Source organism: Panulirus ornatus, chromosome 28 (genome assembly GCF_036320965.1).
Source record: "Panulirus ornatus isolate Po-2019 chromosome 28, ASM3632096v1, whole genome shotgun sequence".
Lineage (NCBI taxonomy): Eukaryota > Metazoa > Arthropoda > Malacostraca > Decapoda > Palinuridae > Panulirus > Panulirus ornatus.
Genome location: NC_092251.1, coordinates 1,210,389 through 1,235,258, shown reverse-complemented (window position 1 = coordinate 1,235,258; position 24,870 = coordinate 1,210,389). Strand labels below are relative to the sequence as shown.

Genomic DNA, 24,870 nt, shown 5'->3' with positions numbered 1-24,870 from the left:
GTGAGTCAGTTGTTGTTCGCTGATGATACAGCGCTGGTGGCTGATTCATGTGAGAAACTGCAGAAGCTGGTGACTGAGTTTGGTAAAGTGTGTGGAAGAAGAAAGTTAAGAGTAAATGTGAATAAGAGCAAGGTTATTAGGTACAGTAGGGTTGAGGGTCAAGTCAATTGGGAGATGAGTTTGAATGGAGAAAAACTGGAGGAAGTGAAGTGTTTTAGATATCTGGGAGTGGATCTGGCAGCGGATGGAACCATGGAAGCGGAAGTGGATCATAGGGTGGGGAAGGGGGCAAAAATTCTGGGGTCCTTGAAGAATGTGTGGAAGTCGAGAACATTATCTCGGAAAGCAAAAATGGGTATGTTTGAAGGAATAGTGGTTCCAACAATGTTGTATGGTTGTGAGGCGTGGGCTATGGATAGAGTTGTGCGCAGGAGGATGGATGTGCTGGAAATGAGATGTTTGAGGACAATGTGTGGTGTGAGGTGGTTTGATCGAGTGAGTAACGTAAGGGTAAGAGAGATGTGTGGAAATAAAAAGAGCGTGGTTGAGAGAGCAGAAGAGGGTGTTTTGAAGTGGTTTGGGCACATGGAGAGAATGAGTGAGGAAAGATTGACCAAGAGGATATATGTGTCGGAGGTGGAGGGAACAAGGAGAAGAGGGAGACCAAATTGGAGGTGGAAAGATGGAGTGAAAAAGATTTTGTGTGATCGGGGCCTGAACATGCAGGAGGGTGAAAGGAGGGCAAGGAATAGAGTGAATTGGAGCGATGTGGTATACCGGGGTTGACGTGCTGTCAGTGGATTGAATCAAGGCATGTGAAGCGTCTGGGGTAAACCACGGAAAGCTGTGTAGGTATGTATATTTGCGTGTGTGGATGTATGTATATACATGTGTATGGAGGGGGGGGGGTTGGGCCATTTCTTTCGTCTGTTTCCTTGCGCTACCTCGCAAACGCGGGAGACAGCGACAAAGTATAATATACATAAACATCCATGCATGTACACATAGATAGACTTTTTTTTCATACTATTCACCATTTCCCGCATTAGTGAGGTATCGTTAAGAACAGAGGACTGAGCTTTTGAGGGAATGTCCTCACTTGGTCCCCTTCTCTGTTCCTTCTCTTGGAAAATTAAAAATGAGAGGGGAGGATTTCCAGCACCCCTCTCCTTCCCCTTTTAGTTGCCCTCCCCTGTCCCCAGGGATATAAATACACATAAATATACATAAACATATATGCATATACACATATACATACGCATACACAGACATATACATATATACACATGTACATATTCATACTTGCTTGCCTTCAATCCATTCCCGGCACCACCCTGTCTCTCACAGGAAACAGTATCACTACCCCCTACTTTAGCAAGGTAGCGCCAGGAAAAAAGACAAAAAAAGGCCACATTCGTTCACACTCAGTCTCTAGCTGTCATGTGTAATGCACCAAAACCTCAGCTCCCTATTCATATCCAGGCTCCACAAACCTTTCCATGGTTTACCCAAGACATTTCACATGCCGTGGTTCAGTCCATTGAGAGCACTCGACCCCAGTACACCACATCATTCCTATTCACTTTATTCCTTGCTTGCCCCTCACCGTCCTTTATGTTCAGGCCTTGATCATTCAAAATCTTTTTCACTCCACCCTTCCACCTCCTATTTGGTGTCCCGATTCTCCTTGTATCCTCCACCTCTGACACACATCTCCTCTTTGGCAACCTTTCCCCACTTGTTCTCTCCATGTGTCCAAACCATTTCAATACACCGTCATCTACTCTCTCAACCACACTCTTTTTATTTACGCACATCTCTCTTACCCTTTCAGTACTTACTCGAGCAAACCACCTCACACCACATTTTGTCGTCAAACATTTCTTTAACAACACATCCACTCTCCTTTGTACAACCCCATCTATAGCCCATGCCTTGCAACCATATAATATTGTTGGAACTACTATACCTTCAAACATACCCATCTTTGGTCTCCAAGAAAATGTTCTCTCTTTCCACACATTCTTCATTGCTCCCAGAACCTTTGACCCCTCCCCCACCCTTTAACTGACTTCCCTTCCGTGGTTCCATTCGCTATAAAGTCCACTCCCAGATATTTTAAACACTTCACCCCCTTCAATTCTTATTCATTCAAACTTACATCCCAATTAACTTGTTGCTCAACCCTACTGAACCTATTAACCTTGCTCTTATTCACATTTACTCTCAACTTTCTCCTTTCACACACTTTTCCAAATTCAGTCACCAACCTCTGCAGTTTCTCACCTGAATCAGCCACCAGAGCTGTATCATCATCGAACTGCATACTCGCCCCTCTCTCTAAAACTCTTGCATTCATCTCCCTAACCACCCCATCCATAAACAAAGTAAACAACCATGAAGACATCACACATCCCTGCCTCAGACTGATATTCGCTGGGAACCAGTCACTCTCCTCTCTTCCTACTCATACACATGTCTTACATCCTTGGTTAAAACTTTTCACTGCTTCTAGCAACTTGCCTCCCACACCATATACTCTTAAAACCTTCCACAAAGCATCTTTATCAACCCTATCATATGTCCTCTCCAGATCCATAAACGCTACACATATATGTTTGCTTTGAAGAATGTATGTGAGAAATACTTAGAAAAGCAAATGGATTTGTATGTAGCATTTATGGATCTGGAGAAGGCATATGATAGAGTTGATAGAGATGCTCTGTGGAAGGTATTAAGAATATATGGTGTGGGAGGCAAGTTGTTAGAACAGTGAAAAGTTTTTATCGAGGATGTAAGGCATGTGTACGTGTAGGAAGAGAGGAAAGTGATTGGTTCTCAGTGAATGTAGGTTTGCGGCAGGGGTGTGTGATGTCTCCATGGTTGTTTAATTTGTTTATGGATGGGGTTGTTAGGGAGGTGAATGCAAGAGTTTTGGAAAGAGGGGCAAGTATGAAGTCTGTTGGGGATGAGAGAGCTTGGGAAGTGAGTCAGTTGTTGTTCGCTGATGATACAGCGCTGGTGGCTGATTCATGTGAGAAACTGCAGAAGCTAGTGACTGAGTTTGGTAAAGTGTTTGAAAGAAGAAAGTTAAGAGTAAATGTGAATAAGAGCAAGGTTATTAGGTACAGTAGGGTTGAGGGTCAAGTCAATTGGGAGGTGAGTTTGAATGGAAAAAAACTGGAGGAAGTGAAGTGTTTTAGATATCTGGGAATGGATCTGGCAGTGGATGGAACCATGGAAGCGGAAGTGGATCATAGGGTGGGGGAGGGGGCGAAAATTCTGGGAGCCTTGAAGAATGTGTGGAAGTCGAGAACATTATCTCGGAAAGCAAAAATGGGTATGTTTGAAGGAATAGTGGTTCCAACAATGTTGTATGGTTGCGAGGCGTGGGCTATGGATAGAGTTGTGCGCAGGAGGATGGATGTGCTGGAAATGAGATGTTTGAGGACAATGTGTGGTGTGAGGTGGTTTGATCGAGTAAGTAACGTAAGGGTAAGAGAGATGTGTGGAAATAAAAAGAGCGTGGTTGAGAGAGCAGAAGAGGGTGTTTTGAAATGGTTTGGTCACATGGAGAGAATGAGTGAGGAAAGATTGACCAAGAGGATATATGTGTCGGAGGTGGAGGGAACGAGGAGAAGAGGGAGACCAAATTGGAGGTGGAAAGATGGAGTGAAAAAGATTTTGTGTGATCGGGGCCTGAACATGCAGGAGGGTGAAAGGAGGGCAAGGAATAGAGTGAATTGGAGCGATGTGGTATACCGGGGTTGACGTGCTGTCAGTGGATTGAATCAAGGCATGCGTATGGGGGTGGGTTGGGCCATTTCTTTCGTCTGTTTCCTTGCACTACCTCGCAAACGCGGGAGACAGCGACAAAGCAAAAAAAAAAAAAAAAATCCCTCTGTTTTTCTATGTATTTCTCATACATTCTTCAAAGCAAACTCCTGAACTACACATCCTCTACAAGTCTGAAACCACACTGCACTTCCCCATTCTGATGCTCTGTACATGCCTTAACCCTCTCAATCAATATCCTCCCATATAATTTTCCGGGAATACTAAACAACCTTATGCCTTTAGTTTGAACACTCACCTTTATCCCCTTTGCCTTTGTACAGTGGCACTATGCATGCATTCCACCAATCCTGAGGCACTTTACCATGATCCATCCATACACTAAATATTCATGCCAACCAATCAGCAACACAGTCATCCCCATTTATAATAGACTCCACTGCAATACCATCCAAACCCCCTTCACACCACATATTGTCCTCAGACATTTCATTTCAAAGATATCCACCCTCTGCTCAGCCTCATCTATAACCTATGCGTAGCATCCAAATGATATTGATAGGAGTACTGTTCATTGAAACAAAAATGCTGGAAGTTTTTGATGTTATTTATCATTATTAGGATGAAAAATTACCTTTGATTTAGTATATTCAGATTTTCAAATGGCTTTCAATACTGTACCTCATATGCTTTTGCATAGGCTTAAAGCACACGGAATCAGTTAAGAACTCTGTATTTGGATCAGAGACTAGCTTACTGGAAGAAAGTAGCATGTAGTATTGAACGGCGAAGCCTTAAATTGGCTAGATGTAATGAGTGGTGTGCCACAGGGGTCAGTTCTGGGCCCAATTCTTTTCATAATATCAATAATGGCCATCTAAGCTCTCCAAATTTGCTGACAATGCAAAACTTAGGGGTAGATTTATAAACAGGTGGGTCTGTGAAATGATTCAAAGAGATCTTAACTTACTGGCAGAGTGGTCAGACAGATAGCAAATGAAGTTTAATGAAGACAAGTGTAAAGTAATGCACTTTGGAGACAAGAATATATGGTACAACTACAAACAATTCAGAAACTCTTTAACTAAAGTAAATGAAAGAAAAGGACCTTGGAGTTGTTATTAGCAACAATCTGAAATACACTAAAGTGTCAAGCAGCAAGTAAAAAAGGCAACCAAATGTTAGGTATTATAGCCAGGAACTTAGATTACAAAACACCAGAAACAATTCTCACACTTTAATTCTCTAGTAAGACCACACCTTGAATATGTAGTTCAGTTTTGGTCCTCAAACTATAAAAAAGATGAGGAAAAGTTAGATCAAGTACTAAGATGCATAACAAAATTGATCCCATCCCTTAGAAATCTGGCATATGAAGAGAAGCGAAAATGATTGGATCTCTTCTCCCTTAAAAAACGTAGACTTCACGATGACCTTATCCATGTGTTCATAATTCCAAACAAGTTCAGTAAAGTAAATCTTCAGCATCTTTTAGAAATACAAGAAAATACGGGTACCAAGACAAATGGAGTAAAGTTCAAAGCTAAAAGATGTAGTATGGATGTGGGAAAAAGCTTCTTTTTTTATAGGTGTGTTGAGCACTGGAACAAGTTACCAATAGACAGTGAATGCTAAGACCATAGATACCTTCAAAAGTTGTTTTGGCAAATATATTATAAATTCAGGTATACTCTGAGAAAAATGCCAGAACTGTATAAACAATAGCAGTAATGGAGACACTAAAAGGCTAGTGTGCTGCAGCGGGCAGTGAGTGATAGCTTGAAAAACTGCGGAGCGGAATTACATTTTCTTATCTTTTTTTTTTCATACCAGACAACCCAGTTGTGGGCCAAGCAGGCCTCCTGTTGTTTGTCTTTCTCGTGTAAACATACCACATATTCTTCAGCGCTTCCAGAACCTTCACCCCCTCACGCACTCTGTGACTCCCTTCCACTTCGATGATCCCATTTGCAGTCACATCCACTCCCAGGTATCAAAAACTCTTCACTTCCTCCAAGTTTTCTCCATTCAAACACACCTCCTAACTAACCTATCCCTCACCCATGTTAAACCTTATAACCTTGCTTTTATTAACATTTACTCTCAACTGTCTCCTTTGACACCCTCTTCTAAACTCAGTCACTAACTTCTGCAGTTTCTCATCAGCAAACAACAGACTCACTTCCCATGCTCTTTCCAAGACTTTTGCATTTACCTATCTTACTGCCCCATCCATAACAAATAGAACAATCATGGTGATCTCACACACCCCTGCTGCAGACCAACCTTCACCTGGAACCATTTATTCTCCTGTCTTCCTACTTGGACACATGTCTTTCACCCATGTTAAAATTTAACTTGTCACTGCTTCTAGTAGCTTTCCTCCCACACCATTTATTCTGAAGACCTTCCATAAGGCATCTCTGTCAACCCTGTCATATGCTCTCTCAAAGTCCATAAATGCCACATTCAAATCCATCTGCTTCTTTTAAGTATTTCTCGCACACATTCCTTGAACAAACACCTGATCTGTACATTCTTCATACAAAATATATAATTTTGCTTATCATTCATCAAGTGAAAGATGAAAGTTATGAACAGAAGCAATATGAAGCCATTTGCTAGGTAAGCTATATTTCACATGTTTCATTTTCAGAATGTAGATAACCATTAGTTAATGCATTAAGTAAGAATATACTGAGGGGAGCTTTGTAGGAAATATTTATGTATGTGGGTCAGTTGTCTAATTAGTGTTTTCTTTTTAAAAGGAAATTGCAGTTAGGTTACTAAATAAAATTCTTGCTGGATATACCACTGTAATTCAATTTTTTTTTTTTTTTCTCTTCCCCATCTAGAACTGATGGAACATACTCCTTATTTAGCATTCTCAAAGAACCAGTTTATTCGTGCTCTTTTTCTTCAATGGAAGCTCAACATTTGGGCAGATATCCTGATAAGGTCAGGATCATATCAGCAAAAATGTTGTCTAGTGTATCTCCTTTTAGAGTAAGTCCCTATGTTGATTTTTTGCCATAAAGTCCAATGCATTTCTATCAATCTGTGCATCCCCCTTTTATCATTTGGAGGTGGCATAATCATTGCCATAACCTTTCATAGGACTGCTTGGATGTAGCAATGCTTTTCTTCGTGTAAAACTGCTGAAGAGAGTAATTCTCAAGTAACTGGTTTTTCGGGACAGAGATTCTGTTGACTCCAAAGTGGAAGAAGTTGCCCTGGCAAAAAAAGCTACTGCAGTTGTGCTAGTTCTCCATTTGATCCTGTAATCCTTTTTAAGACTTTCATTAATCAAGAAAGTAGCTTCTTAGTTATATATTCACTCGTCCATTCACTCTTTGTCAGTTTGCCTGGAAATATCTTTCATCCATTTGTGGGAAGAGTGACAAACTGAATGTAGCCTTTTTGGTGAGCATAAGGTCAGCAGTGCTTTCATTTCATTAAAGAATGCCCTACAAGAATGTCTTTTTGGATTCCTTATTTGTTGTCTGGCTCTGTTTTGGCAGACTTCCCAGATCCTCTTTCAGAGGAAACTAATTGCTTCTTTATTTCAGCCCAACTGGGAATTATTCATGATCTTATATATCTTTACAGTCAGAAAGCTGTACAAGTATTTTGGCTCCACAGCATCTCATAAAAACCCAAATTTTCCTTACATAATTTGGCCCTGGAAGGGGAATAAGTGAGTTATGCTATGTCCAAGCTAAAAAAGCTTTTAGAAATCAATTCTTTAGATAAGAGTAACCCAAATCCAAGTTCCTTGCCAAATAAGTTATATTGTATCTGGTCAAGCCTGTCATAATTGATCTTGATAGCTTACCCCATTGCAATATCATCTAAGTCCAGTGAAGGATCTCGTGGAATTGTTACTCTAAAACTTGTTGGAGAATATTATTTTTTCTTCTTGGCTATCCGAATTCTCATTTTGCAAGAAACTCTTCTTGTCTGAAGAAGCTGGTCTTGCTAGTACAAACCAGTGTGTCAACCATAGGCCTAGTTTGAAAAGAGGATGACTTTTACCCTGGCTTTCTTGGGGAATGTTTTCCTGGAGGAAATTCAGCAAGATAAGTCTTTAGCTTTCATTTAACACCAGCCTTAGACATTACCATATTTTGGACATAATTGATTTCCTATGTTTGGTTTTGCTGATCCATATTGAGGAAGACTGTCTCCAGACCATTGTTAGTTTTAACTTTTTTTTTGGTATTTTTTCTGCCTTTGTAGTCCATTTAGTTCATTTAAGAGTTTCTAGCCAACTTCCTTTATGTTGATATGTACTCAAGCTGCTCTGTGGGCTAACAGCTTGGGAGAGAAATTGGATTATGATGCATATTGCATGAGAAGCTTTTATTTTTCTAAGGTCGAACCATGTGTGTCTCATTTGTTCCGCCCTAACCTGTCATCCCCTCTCTTTACTGCAAAAATCATTTTCCTGATCTTGATAGTGATTTGCCAGTGGCAGAAACCAGCAGTCTTAAAAATCTGAGTCACATTGGGTATCTGGAGCCCTCACATATGGTTAGTTGATGACCTTGTTATCAGGAAGTTGCTGAGTGGTTTAGAAGTCCCCATGTGACAAGCCAATACCACTAACACTCTCTCAAATTCCCCCTTATATATGTAAGGATTTAGAGAGTTCAAACCACCAGTGAGCCTAGTACTGTGTCAAGCCAATTGTGGAGCTCTACCTTACGGAGAAAAAAGGTATTTCATGCTTCAAAACCCATTTTTTTTCATCTGTACAGGTACAAGAAACATCCTGTTTTTTGGATCCCAAAACTGTCATTAGGCCAGCAGAATTTTCAGACTCATTTTATGTGTGCCGATTCAGTTATGGAGGGCGGAATCCTCGTCTTCATCCTCTAGATGCTTCACTGGATTCAGAGCCTAATGTTAGCAGGTTTGTTGGCACATGGTGTTATTTCGTGGAAAATTAGATTAATCAGGACATGGAAGATGGCATAGAAACTTGAAGATTATTCAAGTTGAAAATGTAATAAAATACTGAACTGTGTTGGAACCACAAATCGAAGATGGCATCTTAGAGAGAGGAAGATTTTTGCTGTATGGTAATAGAGATTTATTGATGTGCTATCATACTTTTGTTGATATATCCAGTTGTGTTGAGTTTGTTAATCCATTTGCTGTCATCTTGGAAGCTGGATTTCCAACCAGTGGCATATTCTCTCTCTCTCTCTCTCTCTCTCTCTCTCTCTCTCTCTCTCTCTCTCTCTCTCTCTCTCTCTCTCTAATCCATGTGCTGTCATCATAGAAGCTGGATTTCCAACCAGTGGCATTCTCTCTCTCTCTCTCTCTCTCTCTCTCTCTCTCTCTCTCTCTCTCTCTCTCTCTCTCTCTCTCTCTCTCTCTCCCTCTCTCTAATCCATTTGCTGTCATCATAGAAGCTGGATTTCCAACCGGTGGCATATTCTCTCTCTCTCTCTCTCTCTCTCTCTCTCTCTCTCTCTCTCTCTCTCTCTCTCTCTCTCTCTCTCTCTCTCTCTCTCTCTCCCTCTCTCTAATCCATTTGCTGTCATCATAGAAGCTGGATTTCCAACCAGTGGCATATTCTCTCTCTCTCTCTCTCTCTCTCTCTCTCTCTCTCTCTCTCTCTCTCTCTCCCTCTCCCTCTCTCTAATCCATTTGCTGTCATCATAGAAGCTGGATTTCCAACCAGTGGCATATTCTCTCTCTCTCTCTCTCTCTCTCTCTCTCTCTCTCTCTCTCTCTCTCTCTCTATATATATATATATATATATATATATATATATATATATATATATATATATATATATATATATATAGCGTTAAGAACAGAGGACTGAGCCTTAGAGGGAAAAATCCTCACGTGGCCCCCTTCTCTGCCCCCTCTTTTGGAAAAATAAAACATGAAGGGGAGGATGGACCACGGAAAAGTCTGTGGGGCCTGGATGTGGAAAGGGAACTGTGGTTTCGGTGCATTACACACGACAGCTAGAGACTGAGTGTAAATGAATGTGGCTTTTTTGTCTGTTCTTGGCACTACCTCGCTGGAGGGGGGATGCTGTTTCATGTGTGGCAGGGTGGCAAGGAAACAGACGAAAGAATGGCCCAACCCACCCACATACACATGTATATACATACACGTCCACACACGCAAATATACATATCTATACATCTCAACGTATACATATATATACACACACAGACATATACATATATACACATGTACATAATTCATACTGTCTGCCTTTATTCATTCCCATCGCCACCTCGCCACACATGAAATAACGACCCCCTCCCCTCTCATGTGTGCGAGGTAGCGCTAGGAAAAGACAACAAAGGCCCCATTCGTTCACACTCAGTCTCTAGCTGTCATGTAATAATGCACCGAAACCACAGCTCCCTTTCCACATCCAGGCCCCACAAAACTTTCCATGGTTTACCCCAGATGCTTCACATGCCCTGGTTCAATCCATTGACAGCACGTCGACCCCGGTATACCACATCGTTCCTATTCACTCTATTCCTTGCACGCCTTTCACCCTCCTGCATGTATTGTGTGTATATATATATGTATGTATATATATATATATATATATATATATATTTTTTTTTTTTATACTTTGTCGCTGTCTCCCGCGTTTGCGAGGTAGCGCAAGGAAACAGACGAAAGAAATGGCCCAACCCCCCCCCATACACATGTATATACATACGTCCACACACACAAATATACATACCTACACAGCTTTCCATGGTTTACCCCAGATGCTTCACATGCCTTGATTCAATCCACTGACAGCACGTCAACCCCGGTATACCACATCGCTCCAATTCACTCTATTCCTTGCCCTCCTTTCACCCTCCTGCATGCTCAGGCCCCGATCACACAAAATCTTTTTCACTCCATCTTTCCACCTCCAATTTGGTCTCCCTCTTCTCCTCGTTCCCTCCACCTCTGACACATATATCCTCTTGGTCAATCTTTCCTCACTCATTCTCTCCATGTGCCCAAACCACTTCAAAACACCCTCTTCTGCTCTCTCAACCACGCTCTTTTTATTTCCACACATCTCTCTTACCCTTACGTTACTCACTCGATCAAACCACCTCACACCACACATTGTCCTCAAACATCTCATTTCCAGCACATCCATCCTCCTACGCACAACTCTATCCATAGCCCACGCCTCGCAACCATACAACATTGTTGGAACCACTATTCCTTCAAACATACCCATTTTTGCTTTCCGAGATAATGTTCTCGACTTCCACACATTCTTCAAGGCCCCCAGAATTTTCGCCCCCTCCCCCACCCTATGATCCACTTCCGCTTCCATGGTTCCATCCGCTGCCAGATCCACTCCCAGATATCTAAAACACTTCACTTCCTCCAGTTTTTCTCCATTCAGTATATATATATATATATATTTTTTTTTTTTTTTTTTTTTTTTAATACTTTGTCGCTGTCTCCCGCGTTTGCGAGGTAGCGCAAGGAAACAGACGAAAGAAATGGCCCAACCCCCCCATACACATGTATATACATACGTCCACACACGCAAATATACATACCTACACAGCTTTCCATGGTTTACCCCAGACGCTTCACATGCCTTGATTCAATCCACTGACAGCACGTCGACCCCGGTATACCACATCGCTCCAATTCACTCTATTCCTTGCCCTCCTTTCACCCTCCTGCATGTTCAGGCCCTGATCACACAAAATCTTTTTCACTCCATCTTTCCACCTCCAATTTGGTCTCCCTCTTCTCCTTGCTCCCTCCACCTCCGACACATATATCCTCTTGGTCAATCTTTCCTCACTCATTCTCTCCATGTGCCCAAACCACTTCAAAACACCCTCTTCTGCTCTCTCAACCACGCTCTTTTTATTTCCACACATCTCTCTTACTCACTCGATCAAACCACCTCACACCACACATTGTCCTCAAACATCTCATTTCCAGCACATCCATCCTCCTGCGCACAACTCTATCCATAGCCCACGCCTCGCAACCATACAACATTGTTGGAACCACTATTCCTTCAAACATACCCATTTTTGCTTTCCGAGATAATGTTCTCGACTTCCACACATTCTTCAAGGCCCCCAGAATTTTCACCCCCTCCCCCACCCTATGATCCACTTCCGCTTCCATGGTTCCATCCGCTGCCAGATCCACTCCCAGATATCTAAAACACTTCACTTCCTCCAGTTTTTCTCCATTCAAACTCACCTCACAATTGACTTGACCCTCAACCCTACTGTACCTAATAACCTTGCTCTTATTCACATTTACTCTTAACTTTCTTCTTCCACACACTTTACCAAACTCAGTCACCAGCTTCTGCAGTTTCTCACATGAATCAGCCACCAGCGCTGTATCATCAGCGAACAACAACTGACTCACTTCCCAAGCTCTCTCATCCCCAACAGACTTCATACTTGTCCCTCTTTCCAAAATTCTTGCATTTACCTCCCTAACAACCCCATCCATAAACAAATTAAGCAACCATGGAGACATCACACACCCCTGCCGCAAACCTACATTCACTGAGAACCAATCACTTTCCTCTCTTCCTACACGTACACATGCCTTACATCCTCGATAAAAACTTTTCACTGCTTCTAACAACTTTCCTCCCACACCATATATTCTTAATACCTTCCACAGAGCATCTCTATCAACTCTATCATATGCCTTCTCCAGATCCATAAATGCTACATACAAATCCATTTGCTTTTCTAAGTATTTCTCACATACATTCTTCAAAGCAAACACCTGATCCACACATCCTCTACCACTTCTGAAACCACACTGCTCTTCCCCAATCTGATGCTCTGTACATGCCTTCACCCTCTCAATCAATACCCTCCCATATAATTTACCAGGAATACTCAACAAACTTATACCTCTGTAATTTGAGCACTCACTCTTATCCCCTTTGCCTTTGTACAATGGCACTATGCACGCATTCCGCCAATCCTCAGGCACCTCACCATGTGTCATACATACATTAAATAACCTTACCAACCAGTCAACAATACAGTCACCCCCTTTTTTAATAAATTCCACTGCAATACCATCCAAACCTGCTGCCTTGCCGGCTTTCATCTTCCGCAAAGCTTTCACTACCTCTTCTCTGTTTACCAAATCATTTTCCCTAACCCTCTCACTTTGCACACCACCTCGACCAAAACACTCTATATCTGCCACTCTATCATCAAACATATTCAACAAACCTTCAAAATACTCACTCCATCTCCTTCTCACATCACCACTACTTGTTATCACCTCCCCATTTGCGCCCTTCACTGAAGTTCCCATTTGCTCCCTTGTCTTACGCACTTTATTTACCTCCTTCCAGAACATCTTTTTATTCTCCCTAAAATTTAATGATACTCTCTCACCCCAACTCTCATTTGCCCTTTTTTTCACCTCTTGCACCTTTCTCTTGACCTCCTGTCTCTTTCTTTTATACATCTCCCACTCAATTGCATTTTTTCCCTGCAAAAATCGTCCAAATGCCTCTCTCTTCTCTTTCACTAATACTCTTACTTCTTCATCCCACCACTCACTACCCTTTCTAATCAACCCACCTCCCACTCTTCTCATGCCACAAGCATCTTTTGCGCAATCCATCACTGATTCCCTAAATACATCCCATTCCTCCCCCACTCCCCTTGCTTCCATTATTCTCACCTTTTTCCATTCTGTACTCAGTCTCTCCTGGTACTTCCTCACACAGGTCTCCTTCTCAAGCTCACTTACTCTCACCACCCTCTTCACCCCAACATTCACTCTTCTTTTCTGACATATACATACATACACATGTGCATTTTATATTTTTATATATATATATATATATATATATATATATATATATATATATATATATATATATATATATATATATATATATATGTGTGTGTGTATATATATATATATATATATATATATATATATATATATATATATATATATATATATATATATATATATGTGTATATATATATATATATATATATATATATATATATATATATATATATATATATATATATATATATATATATATATATTTCTTTCTTTTTCTTTCTTTTAATAGTTTAAAAGAAAGAAAAAGAAAGAATATATATATATATATATATATATATATATATATATATATATATATATATATATATATATATATATATATTATCCCTGGGGATAGGGGATTAAGAATACTTCCCACGTATTCCCTGCGTGTCGTAGAAGGCGACTAAAAGGGGAGGGAGCGGGGGGCTGGAAATCCTCCCCTCTCATTTTTTTTTTAATTTTCCAAAAGAAGGAACAGAGGGGGCCAGGTGAGGATATTCTGAAAAAGGCCCAGTCCTCTGTTCTTAATGCTACCTCGCTAATGCGGGAAATGGCGAATAGTTTGAAAAAAAAATATATATATATATTTATATATATATATATATATATTTATATATATATATTTATATATATATATTATATAGCATCAGATTGGGGAAGAGCAGTGTGGTTTCAGAAGTGGTAGAGGAGTGTGGATCAGGTGTTTGCTTTGAAGAATGTATGTGAGAAATACTTTAGAAAAGCAAATGGATTTGTATGTAGCATTTATGGATCTGGAGAAGGCATATGATAGAGTTGATAGAGATGCTCTGTGGAATGGTATTAAGAATATATGGTGTGGGAGGCAAGTTGTTAGAAGCAGTGAAAAGTTTTTATCGAGGATTTAAGGCATGTGTACGTGTAGGAAGAGAGGAAGATGATTGGTTCTCAGTGAATGTAGGTTTGTGGCAGGGGTGTGTGATGTTCCATGGTTGTTTAATTTGTTTTTAGATGGGGTTGTTAGGGAGGTGAATGCAAGAGTTTTGGAAAGAGGGGCAAGTATGAAGTCTGTTGTGGATGAGAGAGCTTGAGAAGTGAGTCAGTTGTTGTTTTCGCTGATGATACAGCGCTGGTGGCTGATTCATGTGAGAAACTGCAGAAGCTGGTGACTGAGTTTGGTAAAGTGTGTGAAGAAGAAAGTTAAGAGTAATTGTGAATAAGAGCAAGGTTATTAGGTACAGTAGGGTTGAGGGTCAAGTCAATTGGGAGGTAAGTTTTGAACAGAGAAAAAACTGGAGGAAGTAAAGTGTTTTAGATATCTGGGAGTGGATCTGGCAGCGGATGGCACCATGGAAGCGGAAGTGGATCATAGGCTGGGGGAGGGGGCGAAAATTCTGGGAGCCTTGAAGAATGTGTGGAAGTCGAGAACATTATCTCGGAAAGCAAAAATGGGTATGTTTAAAGGAATAGTGGTTCCAACAATGTTGTATGGTTGCGAGGCGTTGGGCTATGGATAGAGTTGTGCGCAGGAGGATGGATGTTCTGGAAATGAGATGTTTGAGGACAATGTGTGGTGTGAGGTGGTTTGATCGAGTAAGTAACGTAAGGGTAAGAGAGATGTGTGGAAATATAAAGAGCGTGGTTGAGAGCAGAAGAGGGTGTTTTGAAATGGTTTGGGCACATGGAGAGAATGAGTGAGGAAAGATTGACCAAGAGGATATATGTGTTGGAGGTGGAGGGAACGAGGAGAAGTGGGAGACCAAATTGGAGGTGGAAAGATGGAGTGAAAAAGATTTTGTGTGATCGGGGCCTGAACATGCAGGAGGGTGAAAGGAGGGCAAGGAATAGAGTGAATTGGATCGATGTGGTATACCGGGGTTGACATGCTGTCAGTGGATTGAATCAGGGCATGTGAAGCGTTTGGGGTAAACCATGGAAAGCTGTGTAGGTGTGTATATTTGCGTGTGTGGGACGTATGTATATACATGTGTATGGGGGTGGGTTGGGCCATTTCTTTCGTCTGTTTCCTTGCGCTACCTCGCAAACGCAGGAGACGGCGACAAAGCAAAAAAAAAAAAAAATATGTATATATATATTATTATATATATATTATATATATATATATATATATATATTATATATATATATATATATATAAGGTGAGAACAATGGAAGTAAGGGGTGTGGGGGAGGAATGGGATGTATTTAGGGAATCAGTGATGGATTGCGCAAAAGTGCTTGTGGGATGAGAAGAGTGGGAGGTGGGTTGATTAGAAAGGTTTTGTGAGTGGTGGGATGAAGAAGTAAGAGTATTAGTGAAAAAAGAAGAGAGAGGATTTGGCGATTTTTGCAGGGAAAAAATGAAATTGAGTGGGAGACGTATAAAAAAAAAGAGACAGGAGGTCAAGAGAAAGGTGCAAGAGGTGAAAAAAAGGGCAAAAGAGAGTTGGGGGGGAGAGAGTATCATTAAATTTTTTGGGAGAATAAAAAAAATGTTTTGGAGGAGGTAAATAAAGTGCATAAGACAAGGGAGCAAATTTGGGGAAATCCAGTGAAAGGGCGCAAAAATGGGGAGGTGATAACAAGTAGTGGTGATGTGAGAAGGAGATGGAGTGAGTTTTTGAAGGTTTGTTAAATGTGTGTGGGTGTTTAAAATGGCAGATATAGGGTGTTTTTTGGGTTGAGGTGGTGTTTCAAAGTGCGAGGGTTTAGGGAAAATGATTTTTGGGAAAAGAGAAGAGGTTTGTAAAAGCTTTGCGGAAGATGAAGCCGGCAAGGCAGCAGGTTTGGATGGTATTGCAGTGGGAATTTTTTTAAAAAAGGGGATGACTGTATTGTTGACTGGTTGGTAAGGTAAATTTAATGTATGTATGACTCATGGTGAGGTGCCTGAGGATTGGCGAATGCGTGCATAGTGCCATTGTACAAGGCAAAGGGGATAAGAGTGAGTGTTTCAAATTACAGAGGTATAAGTTTGTTGAGTATTCCTGGAATTTATGCGAGGTATTGATTGAGAGGGTTTAAGCATGTACAGAGCATCAGGTTTGGGGAAGAGCAGTGTGGTTTCAGAAGTGGTAGAGGATGTGTGGATCAGGTGTTTGCTTTGAAGAATGTATGTGAGAAATACTTAGAAAAGCAAATGGATTTGTATGTAGCATTTATGGATCTGGAGAAGGCATATGATAGAGTTGATAGAGATGCTCTGTGGAAGGTATTAAGAATATATGGTGTGGGAGGCAAGTTGTTAGAAGCAGTGAAAAGTTTTTATCGAGGATTTAAGGCATGTGTACGTGTAGGAAGAGAGGAAAGTGATTGGTTCTCAGTGAATGTAGGTTTGTGGCAGGGGTGTGTGATGTCTCCATGGTTGTTTAATTTGTTTATAGATGGGGTTGTTAGGGAGGTGAATGCAAGAGTTTTGGAAAGAGGGGCAAGTATGAAGTCTGTTGTGGATGAGAGAGCTTGAGAAGTGAGTCAGTTGTTGTTCGCTGATGATACAGCGCTGGTGGCTGATTCATGTGAGAAACTGCAGAAGCTGGTGACTGAGTTTGGTAAAGTGTGTGAAAGAAGAAAGTTAAGAGTAATTGTGAATAAGAGCAAGGTTATTAGGTACAGTAGGGTTGAGGGTCAAGTCAATTGGGAGGTAAGTTTGAACAGAGAAAAACTGGAGGAAGTAAAGTGTTTTAGATATCTGGGAGTGGATCTGGCAGCGGATGGCACCATGGAAGCGGAAGTGGATCATAGGCTGGGGGAGGGGGCGAAAATTCTGGGAGCCTTGAAGAATGTGTGGAAGTCGAGAACATTATCTCGGAAAGCAAAAATGGGTATGTTTAAAGGAATAGTGGTTCCAACAATGTTGTATGGTTGCGAGGCGTGGGCTATGGATAGAGTTGTGCGCAGGAGGATGGATGTTCTGGAAATGAGATGTTTGAGGACAATGTGTGGTGTGAGGTGGTTTGATCGAGTAAGTAACGTAAGGGTAAGAGAGATGTGTGGAAATATAAAGAGCGTGGTTGAGAGCAGAAGAGGGTGTTTTGAAATGGTTTGGGCACATGGAGAGAATGAGTGAGGAAAGATTGACCAAGAGGATATATGTGTTGGAGGTGGAGGGAACGAGGAGAAGTGGGAGACCAAATTGGAGGTGGAAAGATGGAGTGAAAAAGATTTTGTGTGATCGGGGCCTGAACATGCAGGAGGGTGAAAGGAGGGCAAGGAATAGAGTGAATTGGATCGATGTGGTATACCGGGGTTGACATGCTGTCAGTGGATTGAATCAGGGCATGTGAAGCGTTTGGGGTAAACCATGGAAAGCTGTGTAGGTGTGTATATTTGCGTGTGTGGACGTATGTATATACATGTGTATGGGGGTGGGTTGGGCCATTTCTTTCGTCTGTTTCCTTGCGCTACCTCGCAAACGCAGGAGACGGCGACAAAGCAAAAAAAAAAAAAAATATGTATATATATATATATATATATATATATATATATATATATATATATATATATATATATATATATATATATATAAGGTGAGAACAATGGAAGTAAGGGGAGTGGGGGAGGAATGGGATGTATTTAGGGAATCAGTGATGGATTGCGCAAAAGATGCTTGTGGCATGAGAAGAGTGGGAGGTGGGTTGATTAGAAAGGGTAGTGAGTGGTGGGATGAAGAAGTAAGAGTATTAGTGAAAGAGAAGAGAGAGGCATTTGGACGATTTTTGCAGGGAAAAAATGAAATTGAGTGGGAGACGTATAAAAGAAAGAGACAGGAGGTCAAGAGAAAGGTGCAAGAGGTGAAAAAAAGGGCAAATGAGAGTTGGGGTGAGAGAGTATCATTAAATTTTAGGGAGAATAAAAAGATGTTTTGGAAGGAGGTAAATAAAGTGCATAAGACAAGGGAGCAAATGGGAACTCCAGTGAAGGGCGCAAATGGGGAGGTGATAACAAGTAGTGGTGATGTGAGAAGGAGATGGAGTGAGTATTTTGAAGGTTTGTTAAATGTGTGTGATGATAAAGTGGCAGATATAGGGTGTTTTGGTTGAGGTGGTGTGCAAAGTGCGAGGGTTAGGGAAAATGATTTGGTAAACAGAGAAGAGGTAGTAAAAGCTTTGCGGAAGATGAAAGCCGGCAAGGCAGCAGGTTTGGATGGTATTGCAGTGGAATTTATTAAAAAAGGGGATGACTGTATTGTTGACTGGTTGGTAAGGTTATTTAATGTATGTATGACTCATGGTGAGGTGCCTGAGGATTGGCGGAATGCGTGCATAGTGCCATTGTACAAAGGCAAAGGGGATAAGAGTGAGTGCTCAAATTACAGAGGTATAAGTTTGTTGAGTATTCCTGGCAAATTGTATGGGAGGGTATTGATTGAGAGGGTTAAGGCATGTACAGAGCATCAGATTGGGGAAGAGCAGTGTGGTTTCAGAAGTGGTAGAGGATGTGTGGATCAGGTGTTTGCTTTGAAGAATGTATGTGAGAAATACTTAGAAAAGCAAATGGATTTGTATGTAGCATTTATGGATCTGGAGAAGGCATATGATAGAGTTGATAGAGATGCTCTGTGGAAGGTATTAAGAATATATGGTGTGGGAGGCAAGTTGTTAGAAGCAGTGAAAAGTTTTTATCGAGGATGTAAGGCATGTGTACGTGTAGGAAGAGAGGAAAGTGATTGGTTCTCAGTGAATGTAGGTTTGCGGCAGGGGTGTGTGATGTCTCCATGGTTGTTTAATTTGTTTATGGATGGGGTTGTTAGGGAGGTAAATGCAAGAGTTTTGGAAAGAGGGGCAAGGATGAAGTCCGTTGGGGATGAGAGAGCTTGGGAAGTAAGTCAGTTGTTGTTCACTGATGATACAGCGCTGGTGGCTGATTCATGTGAGAAACTGCAGAAGCTGGTGACTGAGTTTGGTAAAGTGTGTGAAAGAAGAAAGTTAAGAGTAAATGTGAATAAGAGCAAGGTTATTAGGTACAGTAGGGTTGAGGGTCAAGTCAATTGGGAGGTGAGTTTGAATGGAGAAAAACTGGAGGAAGTGAAGTGTTTTAGATATCTGGGAGTGGTTCTGGCAGCGGATGGAACCATGGAAGCGGAAGTGGATCATAGGGTGGGGGAGGGGGCGAAAATTCTGGGAGCCTTGAAGAATGTGTGGAAGTCGAGAACATTATCTCGGAAAGCAAAAATGGGTATGTTTGAAGGAATAGTGGTTCCAACAATGTTGTATGGTTGCGAGGCGTGGGCTATGGATAGAGTTGTGCGGAGGAGGATGGATGTGCTGGAAATGAGATGTTTGAGGACAATGTGTGGTGTGAGGTGGTTTGATCGAGTAAGTAATGTAAGGGTAAGAGAGATGTGTGGAAATAAAAAGAGCGTGGTTGAGAGAGCAGAAGAGGGTGTTTTGAAGTGGTTTGGGCACATGGAGAGAATGAGTGAGGAAAGATTGACCAAGTGGATATATGTGTCGGAGGTGGAGGGAACGAGCAGAAGAGGGAGACCAAATTGGAGGTGGAAAGATGGAGTGAAAAAGATTTTGTGTGATCGGGGCCTGAGCATGCAGGAGGGTGAAAGGAGGGCAAGGAATAGAGTGAATTGGAGCGATGTGGTATACCGGGGTTGACGTGCTGTCAGTGGATTGAATCAAGGCATGTGAAGCGTCTGGGGTAAACCATGGAAAGCTGTGTAGGTATGTATATTTGCGTGTGTGGACGTATGTATATACATGTGTATGGGGGTGGGTTGGGCCATTTCTTTCGTCTGTTTCCTTGCGCTACCTCACAAACGCGGGAGACAGCGACAAAGCAAAAAAAAAAAATATACATATATATATATATATATATATATATATATATATATATATATCCCTGGGGATAGGGGATTAAGAATACTTCCCACGTATTCCCTGCGTGTCGTAGAAGGCGACTAAAAGGGGAGGGAGCGGGGGGCTGGAAATCCTCCCCTCTCGTTTTTTTTTTTTTTTTTTTTAATTTTCCAAAAGAAGGAACAGAGGAGGCCAGGTGAGGATATTCCAAAAAAGGCCCAGTCCTCTGTTCCTAACGCTACCTCGCTATCGCAGGAAATGGCGAATAGTTTAAAAGAAAAAAAAATATATATATATATATATATATATATACATATATATATATATATATATATATATATATATATATATATATATATATATATATATATATATATATATTATCCCTGGGGATAGGGGAGAAAGAATACTTCCCACGTATTCCCTGCGTGTCGTAGAAGGCGACTAAAAGGGGAGGGAGCGGGTGGCTGGAAATCCTCCCCTCTCGTTTTTTTTTTAATTTTCCAAAAGAAGGAACAGAGAAGTGGGCCAGGTGAGGATTTTCCCTCTAAGGCCCAGTCCTCTGTTCTTAACGCTACCTCGCAAATGCGGGAAATGGCGAATTGTATAAAAAAAAAAATATATATATATATATATATATATATATATATATATATATTTTTCTTTTTTCTTTTAAACTATTCGCCATTTCCCGCGTTAGCGAGGTAGCGTTAGGAACAGAGGACTGGTCCTTTTTTGGAATATCCTCACCTGGCCCCCTCTGTTCCTTCTTTTGGAAAATTAAAAAAAAACGAGAGGGGAGGATTTCCAGCCTCCCGCTCCCTCCCCTTTTAGTCGCCTTCTACGACACGCAGGGAATACGTGAGAAGTATTCTTTCTCCCCTATCCCCATATATATATATATATATATATATATATATATATATATATATATATATATATATATATATATATATATATATATATATCAGTCTCTTACTGTCATGTGTAATGCACCAAAACCACAGCTCCCTTTCCACATCCAGGCCCCACAAAACTTTCCATGGTTTACCCCATACGCTTCACATGCCATGGTTCAATCCATTGACAGCATGTCGACCCCGGTATACCACATCATTCCAATTCACTCTTTTCCTTGCACTCCTTTCACCCTCTTGTATGTTCAGGCCCCATCGCTCAAAATCTTTTTCACTCTATCCTTCCACCTCCAATTTGGTCTCCCACTTTTCATTCCCTCCACCTCTGACACATATATCCTCTTTGTCAGTCTTTCCTCACTCATTCTCTCCATGACCAAACTATTTCAATACACCCTCTTCTGCTCTTTCAACCACACTCTTTTTATTACCACACATCTCTCTTACCCTTTCATTACTTACTCGATCAAACCACCTCACACCACATATTGTCCTCAAACATCTGATTTCCAACACATCCTCCTTCCTCCGCACAGCCCTATCTATAGCCCATACCTCACAACCATATAACATTGTTGGAACCACTATTCCTTCAAACATACCCATTTCTGTTCTCCGAGACTATGCTCTCCCCTTCCACATATTCTTGAGCTCTCCCAGAACCTTTGCCCCCTCCCCCACCCTGTGACTCACTTCCACTTCCTTGGTTCCATCTGCTGCCAAATCCACTCCCAGATATCTAAAACACTTCACTTCCAGTTTTTCTCCATTCAAACTCGCCTCCCAATTTACTTGTCCGTCAACCCTCCTGAACCTAATAACCTTGCTCTTATTCACATTTACTCTCAGCTTTCTTCTTTCACACACTTTCCCAAACTCAGTCACCATCGTCTGCCGTTTCTCACCCGAATCAGCCACCAGCACTGTATCATTAGCGAACAACAACTTACTTCCCTAGCCCTCTCATCCACAACAGACTGCATACTTGCCCCTCTCTCCAAAAATCTTGCATTCACGTACCTAACAAACCATCCCTAAACAAATTAAACGACCATGAAGACATCATGCACCCCTGCCACAAATTGACATTCACTGAGAACCAATCACTTTGCTCTCTTCCTACTCGTACACATGCCTTACATCCTTTGTAAAACTTTTTACTGCTTCTGGCAACTTTCCTCCCAAACCATATGCTCTTAATGCCTTCCACAAAGTATCTCTATCAACCATCTCATATACCTTCTTCAGATGCTACATACAAATCCATTTCGAAATATTTCTCGCATACATTCTTCAAAGCGAACGCAAGATCCACACATCCTCCACCACTTCTGAAACCACACTGCTCTTCCCCAATCTGATGCTCTGTACATACCTTGACCCTCTCAATCAGTACCCTCCCATAAGATTTCCCAGGAATACACAACAAACTTATACCTCTGTAATTTGAAAACTCACCTTTATCCCCTTTGCCTTTGTACCATGACACTATGCATGCATTCCGCCAATCCTCAAGCACCTCACCATGAACCATACATACATTGAATATCCTTACCAACCAGTCAACAACATAGTCACCTCCTTTTTTAATGAATTCCACTGCAGTACTATCCAAACCCGTCGCTTGCTGGCTTTCATCTTCTGCAAAGCTTTCACTACCTCTTCTCTGTTTACCAAACCATTCTCCCTGACCCCCTCACTTTGCACACCACCTTGACCAAAACACCCTATATCTGCCACTCTATCATAGAACACATTAAACAAACCTTCAAAATACTCACTCCATCTCCTTCTCACTTCACCACTACTTGTTATTACTTCCCCATTAGCCCCCTCACTGATGTTCCCATTTGTGGATTGTGAGAAATGGATGATAGTGCTTATGCACCTGGCCATGAGAAGAAAGATCATGAGAGGCAAGTGTTTTGGGAGCAGCTGAGTGAGTGTGTCAGCAGTATTGATATAAGAGACCAGATATTAGTGATGGATGATTTAAATGTGAAGACAATGTGGCAGGTGAGGGAATAATTGGGGTGTTCAGTGTTATGAATGGAAATGGTGAACAGCTTGTGTTGTGTGCTAAAAAGGATTGGTGACTGGGAATACCTGGTTTAAAAAGAGGGATATACACAAGTATGCGTACGTGTGTAGGAGAGATGATTTAATTAAAGTATACCAGAACTGTATTTTTTGTGCCTTCCAGACATACTGCTCGTCGATCTCTTGCTGATGACCTGACAGATTTGACAGCTTCAGCATCACTTAGTAGAAATTCTAATAGAAATCAAAGGAAAAGACATGGAAAAGAGAATGCCTCTAGACTTCCAATTGGTACCAAGGAAATTGAGCAGCGTGATACTTCTCCAGTGATTCCTCTTTTAGGTATGACACATTTCATCTCATATCTGCAGATTTCATCATCTGTAAGGGCAAGAGTTGGTATATTTTAAGGTATAGCAGTCTTGACAGTGTTGTTTGGGTAAGTCTTGGGTCAGATGGAACAGAAAGAGGATGGATGTGTTGGTCATTATATTGTTTAGATATGTATATGGTTGTGTATGGCAGTTTGATCTCATAAGGAGCAATAGTAATAAAGAGAGGCATGATAGTAAACTCACTCTGATTGAGAGTTTTACTTTTCCTTTGAACACAGATGGAGGAGATTCAAGGAGAAGAGGCATGTATATGCTCTTATGAACAAGTTATGTTGACCAGATATGAAAGTTTCCAGAAACACTGCTGTAATCCCTTTGGAAGTCCTAAAGGGGTATTACCAACAAAATAACTTAGAACAGTTGGCAGTGAAACTGCTCACCTCTTAAAGGAAATGACTGATAAAGATATTAAGCCTGAACAGAAGCTCTGCCCTAGCTGCAGAAAGCAGAAGACTGTTGAAATTGAAAGGATGAGTTCAACCTCATCAAGTAATTCTGATGCACCCTCAGAAGTCCAAAAAGAAGTTCAACAGCAGAAGCTTGCCACAAGCTACTCAACACTTGACATCTCTCCCATGAAGCCACAGTCAGTGTGCAGGAGAGATTTGCCTGCATATACAAGAAGGAAATCAAGGAAATTATTGCAAGCTGTTCATCAAAAAGTATCAGTAGTTACTGGGTAGTTACTGCATTACACATGACAGCTAGTGACTGAGTGTGAACAAATGTGGCCTTTGTTGTCTTTTTCTAGCACTGCCTCACGTGCAAGGGGGTGGGGGGGAGGTATGAAGGCAGCAAGTATGAATATGTACATGTGTATATATGTATATACAAATTGGAGGTGGAAAGATGGAGTGAAAAAGATTTTGAGTGATCGGTGCCTGAACATGCAGGAGGGTGAAAGGCATGCAAGGAATAGAGTGAATTGGAACAATGTGGTATACTGGGGTTGATGTGCTGTCATTGGATTGAACCAGGGCAAGTGAAGCGTCTGGGGTAAACCATGGAAAGTTTTGTGAAGCCTGGATGTGGAAAGGGAGCTGTGGTTTCAGTGCATTATACATGACAGCTAGAGACTGT

The 24,870-nt window shown here is 41.2% G+C and overlaps 1 protein-coding gene across 3 annotated transcripts in view; it reads left to right on the top strand.

Moving 5' to 3' along the window:
* Orc1 (origin recognition complex subunit 1) overlaps positions 1–24,870 on the top strand; it is a 198,251-nt gene that overhangs the window by 145,330 nt on the left and 28,051 nt on the right. For all 3 annotated transcript variants that reach the window (XM_071678534.1, XM_071678532.1, XM_071678533.1), the window contains 2 exons: positions 8,556–8,710; positions 23,559–23,737. In XM_071678534.1, the coding sequence (XP_071534635.1) occupies positions 8,556–8,710; positions 23,559–23,737 (334 nt within the window). The remainder of the gene's footprint in view (positions 1–8,555; positions 8,711–23,558; positions 23,738–24,870) is intronic.